Source organism: Sander vitreus, chromosome 2 (assembly GCF_031162955.1).
Source record: "Sander vitreus isolate 19-12246 chromosome 2, sanVit1, whole genome shotgun sequence".
Taxonomy (NCBI): Eukaryota; Metazoa; Chordata; class Actinopteri; order Perciformes; family Percidae; genus Sander; species Sander vitreus.
This window is the reverse complement of record NC_135856.1, coordinates 27,141,496-27,152,657: the sequence shown is the minus strand read 5'-3', so window position 1 is coordinate 27,152,657 and position 11,162 is coordinate 27,141,496. Positions and strand designations below refer to the sequence as shown.

The 11,162-nt window shown below is 42.0% G+C and overlaps 1 protein-coding gene across 1 annotated transcript in view; it reads right to left on the bottom strand.

Moving 5' to 3' along the window:
* Positions 1 to 766: 766 nt before the first annotated feature.
* Positions 767 to 11,162, bottom strand: part of mtnr1aa (melatonin receptor 1A a) — a 52,313-nt gene continuing 41,917 nt past the window's right edge. The window contains exon 2 of the mRNA XM_078263360.1: positions 767 to 2,262. Coding sequence (XP_078119486.1) covers positions 1,394 to 2,262 — 869 coding nt within the window. The 3' untranslated portion in view covers positions 767 to 1,393. The remainder of the gene's footprint in view (positions 2,263 to 11,162) is intronic.

Here is an 11,162-nt window from a genome sequence, read left to right as displayed (position 1 = left end):
TCTGTTTGTATTCACTGAAATGATAGTAATACTGTCTAGATTATTGTTAACTTGGACTCACTTATTTTTGGCAAACAGTGGTTCAATATAACGGTCGGGGAAATGGACCAATCACAATTTTTCTTCCGTTGGTATCTGGGTGAAGGCAGGGCCTTCAGTAGCTGGACCAAATGCCTGTATAATGCAAGTGAATCGGGGCATGCATTTGATGATCAATCATATTTTGATGAGTTGTGGGTGGGATGATTTCCCCACATCTTCCGGGCATTCGCAAATACCTTCCACTATGTCCTAGTTGAAGCGGCCCGCGAAAGTTGTCAGCGAGTGAGGAAGAAGACTTCAGTTCATTCAACGATAGGAACAACAACAAAGGAGTATTGATAAACAGTTAGAGCAGTAAATGGTGGCAGGTAGTGAAGAAGACTGTGTGGCTGTATTAACTTCATTTTCAAGATCGCCTTTTCAGGAAAAACATAGTCCAGAAAGGCCAACAATCACCCACTTTGCCAGGATTAGTGCAAACTAGCAAGAGCTACGAGAGGCATTTTCAAGCTAGCAGCTAAAGTTACAGTCCCTATCAGTGGCTAACGGACAGCCCCCGCACCTACGAGCTGTAACGTTACTGCTGGGATTGCAGCTTATCAAAACTGTGGTGTTTAGAGACCTCCTGGTTTAACTGTGATGTACTGAATGCATTTACAGATTTGCAATAAACTTGAATTTATGAGTATATTGGACACAGGACTTAAGCAGATACTCCATCAATATAAGGTTTTATTTTGTATATGAACAATTCCTGCATATCCATGCATACAGCATAATGAGCTCACAAGGTGGCGCGAGAGAGAGAGAGAGAGAGAGAGGCTAAAATATATATTCCACTTAATGTATTGCAGGGTATAATACAGCAGCAACCCACATTGCACTCAATTTGTGTTACAGTGTCACAAATGAGGTTATTCAAATTAAAACTTTATGAATGTCTGTGTATATTTTCAATCAAGTTTTGTAGAATGCTTTTATTGGCCTGATATAATGTTGTCTTCATTTAACTGGAACCTGATGTATCTTACCATATATCTACATGACATGTCATACAAAATAAATACTTATATAATGCATAATACATTTATATCATCACTGCAAACAGGAAAACAAAACGTACGTCATATTTACTGTACTACAGGAACTGCAGAGTCAAACAATAGACAAAGATAATATGCATCCCTGCTTTTACTGTGATTGTTCAGAGGTCCAATAGCACCATATGAACGTCTGTAGACAGCTCAAGAGTATAGAAGCTGTTTTATATTAATATTTGGTATTTTTCTTTTTTTACTCTCAGTCACAGCACATCTTTTAATGTCCACTCAGTATTCCTCTGAGTTCTGGATCAGACAGAGTCCACCTTGACCTGGTTATTATTGGTCATGAGGGGTGACGGTTTACACTTGAGTCTCTCCCCTGCATCGTTGGAGCTGTCCTGGAAGAAGATGCGTGCTGTGCACACTGAGACTACAATGCGCTTGTACTCCCGCCTGAAGTTCTGGTTCAGCACACCATACACAATGGCATTAAGGCAGCTGTTGAAGTAGGCCATAAAGTAGCTGGCCACAAATAACCACTCTGGGATGAGGGGAACCACCACATCTGGTTTGATTGCTACGGCCAGACCGATGAAGTTGAGCGGTGCCCAGCAAACGGCGAAGAGCACAAACACTACAAACATGGTGATAAAGTTTCTAACATCATGTGGTGTTAGCTTGGGCCGGTTGTCTGGCTTGACTCGTCTCCTCACCTGTATGACCAGTATCCAAATGCGCAGGTAGCAGTATGTGACAATCATGATGGGTAAAATAAAGTGAAAGAAAACCACTGCAATAGTGTATGCTGAGCTGGCTGACTGCTCGAATGTGCAGGAATAAACCCGTGGGTCATACTGAAGTGAACCCACAAACAAGTTGGGCACGATGGCCACCACAGTCAGCGCCCAGATTAACATGACATAGCAGACTGAGTTTTTGTCACTGTACAGTTTATCATACTTGAGGCTGTGGCAGATATAACAGTATCGGTTGATGGCAATGCCAGTGATGTTGAAGATGGAGCCGATGACGCTAACGCCCATAAGGAAGCCGCTGATCTGGCAGTGAACGTAGCCCAGGTTCCAGCCATTGTTGAAGATGGAGGTGAGAACCAGAGGGTACGGGTAGATGGCCACCACAAGGTCTGCCACTGCCAGGCTCACCACAAAGATGTTCCCTACAGACAAAACACACACCCACAGGAGAGACAATGGAGGACAATATGAGTCATTGACAACAGAGCAGAGTAGATTGGTCATCCAAATGAACAAGACAAAGAGAGCGTGAGTGATTGTATCAAAATAATGCCAATTTATTCATTCAAATTGGAATTATCTGCCTGACAAAAGGACTGTACCAATATTTTTGGTTTTATATATATTAGTTTTAGCATATTTGCTTTCCTACCCGTTATTGGCAGCCATGTATTTCAGTATGGAGAAAGCTATAGTACAAAAAGTATAGAACAAATGTCAACTTACAGAAGACATGATCATAGAAAAAACATCTGTAATGTCACCCAGGTGTTTTCTGACACGACAATTTCAAGCTTGGGTTAAAATGTATTGCCATCTTTGTCAGAAATCTTAAACCAGAAACTCCTAATTTGGGAAAGTGGAGTGGTAACTGCATTATCACAGAGCTATAACTTTAACAAATGTAAACGTTTCACAGGTTTCATGTGATGATCTAAATCAATGTTTAAGGCTCTTCAGTTTAAAATAAAAGCACTGGCATTTAAAAGCAAAAGCTTCCTGGCAGGAAGGGTAGTCCTTTGGAAATCCAAAAAGCTTTGTTATGGCTGGCAGTATTTTAAGTATACATGATTTGTAAATATGCTAAAACATGCAAATAATACCAGCAACTTTTGATGAATCCATTTTGTTGCTACTTAGTTACATAAGCAACAGGGAAAGGGCCTCAATGCTGGATGTTGAGAGGAAACGCATCTGCAAAAATGTTTTGCTTATGCGTATGTGCAATTTATAAACACATTTGGTAGTTTCCCCCCGATGATTTGGTATGTATAAACTTCAACTTGCATTCATTTGTCGCCTTTTTGATGTTGATGAATAATGAAAGGGAGGGGGTCCCTGTCACTATAAGAATTAGTCTGGATCAATGTCAACATTTCGGTGCTCTTTGTTTGTTGCCAATCTTAAAATCCTTTTGCTTAGGATTAACAAAAAACGTCGAGCTAGCAAGCTACACACTGAAAAATTGGATTATGCAATAAGGCAGGTTTACTTCGTTCTTTCGGTAAATGATTGGTGGAGATTGGTATGGACGAAGTATACACGGCGAGCAAATTACATTTAATCATGTATCCAGCTAATTTAAATAGCTCTTGTTACTGTATTGTGTGAACAGTTAACTTCATTTAATTATTTATGTGGCGTTTTTTTTCTCCACCAAAACAAGTTCCTGCCCGAGACTATATTGCAGAGCCACCGTTGCTGGGTCCAGAGCTTAGCACCACCCAAGGTGATTGTGATTGGTTCAATGAAATTCAAAAAGCCCAGAGCTTTTTTTCCCTATCCTTCAATGTATGTGTGGTGTAGCCAGACCTTATGCCACAGCGCTGTGGAGATAGGTCTGGCAATGCAAGACTACTAAATAATGCATATTTCTAATTGCCAGCAAGGACATCATCTACAGGCCGGTTGGTATATTCTTTGTTCCCAAACTGATGGGGAAATTAGACATGGCTTGTTGGAGAACACACTGTTGCACACAGAAATACATGGCATGCATTTAAGAGACAAAAGAGTAAAAACTCTGTGGAAACAGCCTCACGTGTGTGTGGGCGTACACTGCTTTGTGTCTCCAGCTTTCCTTCATTATGCAGACCTCTGCATTTTAGCATTATTTACCGTTGAGTGGCCTGTCATGAGGATGTTGGAGGATCCTAACATCGAGCCACACAGTATTTTCACAGCTGTCACTTATATATTAGGGTAATTTATTGTATGTATAGAAGTGAGTACCATATTACAGTGCCTAATGACAAGTCCAGACCTAGTTGCCTAAGTGTCAACACCCTGTCACAGATGACAAGATGCATTTACTGCATGTCAAATGGAAACTAAGCGCATCGTATATCTCTGCAATCACTGCACAGTCCCTCCAGGATTTCGCAGCCTTTTTTTGAGATTGTTCCGGCCCAAAATGCCTGATTTTGCGGGAGCTTTTGTAAAACATTGCGAAAAAAGCTGCGATGTCTTTTGTATTTTTGTTTGAAATGAAGTTGCGAGAGACAGTGAAAATTGCAAAAGTAAGTTGCGATTTCTTTGTTATAATTATTAAAAACTATGTTTTGTTGGTAAATGTGAGATGTTCCGAGTCGTACATGTCTCGTCTTCATATCACAAACAAGGAAATAAATTTGGCGACGTACGTGTGTTATGTCAACCCGTTCTCACTCCCGCTTGGTCAGTGGCTCTCAGCGTCACATACTGACGCAAAGTCTGGCACTGGGGGACTGCTGTGATTGGTTGAAGTCACGGGAAACTCCGGTAATTGGTCAAATTTGCGGTAAAGTTGCTGTGATTGGTCAAAATTGCGAGTTTTATTCAGGGTTTTTGAAAAAACATTCAGGGCTATCTTTGTGAGGACCTTAGGAGTGACAACACTTTTTTGCTATTTAAGGGTTAACCACACACTATGGAGTTGTCTTCTCTCCCCTGTGCTCATGTACGTACATGTAGAACGTGTGTGGGAGTAATAAACAAGATATACACAAAAAACATAATCAATACACTACTCTATAGTGCCACTAGTGGCAAAAAAAGGATACCTCTAAGTAGAGATGCACCGATTGACCGGCTGGTGACCGGAATTGGCCGATTTTTGGTCAGCCATGACCGGCGGCCGGCCGGTCAGTCGGACATATGCCGATTTTATGCTGGTCAAATGCTGTAAATAAATAACATTGTAAAGGCTACCATACACAATGCATAGGAATTATATATAGGCCAGCAAATAATAACAATAAACCCACTATTAATTACATGATCTTAATGCAGTGTAACTACTGTAGCATGTAAATAATGCACATAAAATACAAACATGAGCAAGGGCGTTCAACAATTGCCCTTATATCGACAGCCACGTGCAACCTAGCTAGCAGGTGAAGAACACAAACAACGAAATCACCAGCTAACAATGAACTGACAACATAAGTTATACGACTTACAGTTGTCAAGGACGCACACACGCGATCTTCACGGGCTAGTTATCCACAGAGATAGAGATCTTCACGGGCTAGTTATCCACAGAGATAGCAAGTCTCTTTTTCCTTTCTCTACCTTTTCTGCCGGGTGGCGCACGTGCCCGCTCGTGACTTCCACCAACTGCAGAATGTCTGCGAATCGGCTCCGCTGCGTGTCGGCTCCGTGCTCAGCCGTCCTTCAATACCCACGAGCTCCGGATTTGTTGCACAACGGCTGCAGCCATGACTGACAGCTGAAGTCACAAAGATCCACGAGATCTCGCGAATTCACGTATGATCGCGTGATATAACAGGATGTAGTTTCTATAAACAGAACCACAAAACCAACAACAGTTTGTTTCCATCCATTATGACGTTTTCAAGGTGTATTGCAGGGAAATATGATCCACCATGAGCACGGTGTATTTTATTTTGAAAATTAACCAGATGTTTTATTTTGTTTCTTTGCTCGACTTTCTGTCCCGCACGATCTGCCCTGTGCTGAATTGCTGCGGAGCTCTCCGGCGTCCGGCAAAAATAGAAGCTCTGCGTATCTGCTCCAGAGGGCTACGGACTGCCGGAGCTGGGTCGGAGTCGGAACGCAGCCGTTCCGTAGTCAGTGAAAATACACACATTGACTTTAATGGAAACCTATTGACGCCGTTGCGGAGCGGATCCGCAGACATTCCGCAGTTGGTGGAAATTGGGGGTAAGACCTCTAAGGTTAGGGATAGAATTATCTTTAGGTTAATAGTTGTGTAGGATTTAGGCATTTAATTGTGATGGTTGAAACAGATATTGATTTTTTTCAGACACCTGGATCCAGCAAACAAGATGTAAACACAACACTAACATATATATCACCTTATAAGGTTGTTGTGGATAACATACGTGTTACCTATTTACATATCCAGCAAACACAACGGAACGGAACATTTATTATTTGAAGTAAGTCACTCTCCTTTTAGGTCGGTATTTGGACTCCACCAAATTCAAAGGGAAATGTTTGGCCTTTCAGTAGCTAAATGCTCCTATATATGTTCAACAGCTAGTCACTAACTTTGTCTATCTGCCATTTAGTGCTAGGTATGTGGCATACTGTGGGTTTAACAGGCTATTTTTGCTGAAACAGCTGCCTGATGTGACTGGAAACAATACATTACATGCTATTGAACCTTGCTATAACACTCCATTAAGCTGAAGGAAATTGCAGAATCAGGTGATAATTGTTTGTGGGTTGTCACAATGAGAGACTCCTTTCACATTACCAATAATCATTTGGTCTGTTAACATAAAATAAATATTGCAGCTTTATGTGCAAATGTGTGTAAGTCTTTTCTTGTTTTATCAACCTTGTGGGGACCACAGTCTCACATTGACAAAATGGGGACTCAACTCCCATTTGTGGACAAACAGCTGAACACCACAGACAAACCATAACATTTGATGGTTAAAGGTGCCCTGCCACACAAACCCGTTTTTACTTGTATTTTTTAAAATATGTCATCTCTAGCCACTGAAAAGAAATAAGCGGAGAAATCAGGCCAATTACAAAAGCTGGTCAGCCTGACGTGGTGTTGCCTGAGCTCATTACTATTCATGAGCTCGCCCAGTTGCGCTGGGTGAAGGATGCTGATAGCCAGGCTCTCATTGGCTAGCTGTTAGCCAATCAGAGTCAAGTAGCTTAGCTCGTTGAATACTAATGAGAACTGGCACAAATCGAGCTGAGTCTTCCTGTAGGCTTTCTATACCACGCTAGAATGGCTTGAAACAAGGTAACCAAGGCATTTCTTCCACAAAGAATGTTACAGAGACCATGGTAGAACTTCAGACATTACCACAAAGTAATGAAATACGTGTGGCACCTTTAAGGCTTGGTTATTAGGCCTGCAGGATTCGGGGAAAAATATTAATCACGATTTTTTAGCTTAGAATTGATATCACGATTCTCTGCCACAATTTCTTTCTCACAAAGTGTAATGTTTATTGCACACATGAACCATGACAGAACAAAACAAATTGGCAGCACCAAACATTTTGATTTTTTTTTGGCACCTATAGCACATTGTGCATCACCACAAGCCTGTAAACATAGAGGCTTCAATGAATAAAGAAAATAAAGTACATACTGGCCATTTAAGTACAGCAGGCTACCAAAAATAGTGACATATAACACATTGAACTAAATATGGCCCTGATACAGGCTCTATTTGAACTCCTTGAACATGTCTTTACATAATTAAAACATGTCAATCAACATGCTGCAGCTACAGCTTCAGTCTCTAGAGAAATGGAGTTTGTTAATTGCCAATTTAAGTACAGTATCAAAAACAATGATTTCTTAGCACACTCTTTAACTGCTTGCCTTTTATAGAATTAACATTCAACTGGCCATTCAAGTAGGTTACCAAAAATAGAAGTTTAATGCACTGCGCTGAATATGGCCCTGAACATGGCTCTATATAGGCTAATTGAAACGTCTTTCAGACCTCTTGCCTTACATGGCTTCATCATATTTCACTTTGTGGTGACGTTTGAGGTGCTGGTAAAGAGTTGTGGTGTTACCTCTCGGTGCTGCAACGAGGGCAAAGCATGCCTTGCAAATCACATCAGATCCTCATCGTCTTGCTTGAATCCAAAATACTTCCACACCACCAAATGCAAGCCTTTTTTCGGAACGAGTTCGGTTTGAGACTGAGTGGTTGGCTGATTCTCATCACTAGTACCTGGGTTTTCATCAATATCCATTTGGTTTATTTCTGAACTACCACGCTCACTTGACAAGACTTGAGTATCACGTGACTAAAAGGCGCTTTGTCATTGGCTGAGGGTGAAGCCCTGAACTTTGTGAGAGCTGTCCTACCAAAATAAAGGCCGAAAATGCCCCCCCCCCAAACAAAAAAATCAAACTTTAGATCCAAGTCATTTAAAAATGAAATGGTGAACAGGGTGAATCGAGATCACGAGGATTCATCGTGCAGGCCTAGTAGTGATTATAGTTAGGGTTAGGCTAGGTCTCCAAGGAGCAACCTTGAAAAAAACACTGACGTTTTTGTCGCCTTTTTTTCACAGTTTGTTTTTGCTTTTTTCCAACGTTAGATATTGTTAAATTTTTCTTCTACATATTTTCAGCGCTTATTTCTACTTCTCATATTTTCTGATATAAAACAAAAATTAAAAAAGGGTCAATGTGACCCGAAGTCAACGCAAGGGTTAAGTCAGAGCAAGGTCCTCCTAAATGACAAAAACAAGTAAATATGTGTGTAAACTCCATGTATACAGCCAAATGAGAACATGCTTTCCATGTTCAAAGGTGTTGACATCCTCTAACCCTAACCCAACGTGCAAACAGTCATCTTTAAGGGTAATATTACTACTGTAATAGATATATTTTACAGGATTTTAAACTCAATTCACACAGTATTAACAGCCTTGACCTTGACAAGGTTATGTCATGAAAGGCCTACAGGCAGCTGGCTCTTTTGGCTGTTGGACTCTCTCTCTCTCTCGCTGTCTCTGTCATTTGTCCTGTGATTGACACATCACTCTGAGTTTTCATTTGGCTTGAGGAGAGATATGGCCTGGTGCTGTGTTCCTTTTTCCATTTCTGCAATCCCACACTTTAGGTCCAAGTGAAGCCCATCTGAGCATTTTGCCCACTGTAGCTCACAATTAATTGGGACTTTACTGGCTAGCTGAAAAGATATACAGTGCATTTGGACAGTATCCAGCCAGTTCAACTTTGTTCACAATTCATGGTGTGGCAGCATAATCTCTAAAATGGAATATGGTGGGGGATTTTTGGGCTACTGTAACTATGTTCTGTGGTCTCTGTTTATGCTTTTAAAGCTTTTTAGCTTTTAGCGCTTTAAGTAAACGTGCTTGGTCGGGACTATTGCCGTACCTTTAGCACCGTCCCTTTAGCGCTATAGGTAAACACGCTTGGTCAGGACTATTGCCGTCCCTTTTGATGCAGTTATGTTAAGGAAAAGGTTGTGGGTGGGCTTACGGTTCCGTTACACGCAGGAAGAACGGGACGGTTGGGTTTAGGAAAGGGTCGTGGGTGGGCGTACGGTTCTGGGACACACGGGAGGAAAGAAAAAAACGACTATAGAAAGCGTGACAAGCGGGACGTGAACCCCGCTCTCCTGGGTGAAAGTCCTGTGTTTGGATGGGACGGTTGGGTTGGGTTTAGGAAAAGGTCGTGGGTGGGCGTACGGTTCTGGGACACACGGGAGGAAAGAAAAAAACGAATATAGAAAGCATGACAAGTGGGACGTGAACCCCGCTCTCCTGGGTGAAAGTCCTGTGTTTGGATGGGACGGTTGGGTTGGGTTTAGGAAAGGGTCGTGGGTGGGCGTACGGTTCTGGGACACACGGGAGGAAAGAAAAAAATGACTATAGAAAGCGTGACAAGCGGGATGTGAACCCTGCTCTCCTGGGTGAAAATCTTGTGTTTGACTCATCCACCACCCCAACCAACCTCCTTACCTGGAAATTTGCCCTTATATTACATGCCCTTACGAGTTCAGAATGAGAACGGGTTGTATGGAAGGGCTTCAATTTGATATGGAGCTTAGCGTAAGTGCAGTCAGGGGAGACTCACAAGTTCTGTGTCCATCTGTGCTGAAAAGAGCACCCACAGCAAGATAGATAGACATAGATAGATAGAGATACTTTATTACTCCCGAAGGCAATTAAGGTGTCTAATAGGCACACAGACATATGACATCCACACATACATACATACTACAAAAATACAAAGATATCAATAGTATGCCCTTACAGTAAAGTTAGATTGTAGCATGTTTAAAGGAGCGTTGTGGAAAAAAATGCAGAAAGATGCAATGGTAACATAGTGTAAGAGAGTGTCAGTGCCAGTGCAAATTCTATATCTATTCAAGTACAACAGGCTACAAGTATGAGTACTATTCAAGTATAACAGGCTACACAATATATCAAAAATAGAATAATCATTACTTAACTATACATAGACACTAGTAAAAGACTTGAAGAAAAGTTTAAGTTAAAGTTGAAAACTGTCCATACAGACAAAAAGACAGCATGGTGTATTGGCATCCTTGTATAGGCAAGCTAGCAAATTGGGCAGGTGGCTAATATAGCCAGTAAGGGAGTCAAACAGTGCCAAGCAGTCCAGGGTAGTTTATGTGTATGTATAAAGGCACCCAGATGAAGGCATGGTACAAAACACTTAAAGCTTCAGACACACTGACCAGACGGCCGACCCTCGGCAGAAAAGGCAGTTGGACTGATCAGTCTCCCCGAGTTGGTAAAAAAAATGCCTCAGAACACACCAAAGCGACGAGACGTAATACGTCTCCATAACAGCAAATCTGTCTTGTCGCCCAAAAATGAAAACCGGCAGCTGATTGGATGGACGCATCACGTGGGTCTGGTTTCTCCGGAAGTTCAAAGACAGACTGTCATGGTGGCTTGTTCAGAATACAATCTCATATTGTAACTAAAATTCTCGCTCATTCCGCTCCCCGTTTCTGGGTTACCAATCAGATGGGTCATTTGAGTCTGACTGCCGGCAGTCCCCGCCCCGCCAATTCTACATGTCAAATCGGCCAAAATGAAGGCCGACAGCCCCATGGACGGACGACGGCACGGAACACACCGAACAGACTCGAGTCACTGACCTCGCCGGACTGTCCAACGGCCAATTATCGGATAGGTGTGTCAGCGCCTTAAGTCAATCACACTTCTCCCCTTCTGAGTAGCATTGAAGAGCGTAATGGCCCTAGGGACAAAGGACCTATGCAGTCTGTTTTGCAAGACAGAGACAGGAGCCTACTACTGAACATTAAGAAAGTGGTGTGCAGGGGGTGGCAGTCATTGTCCAT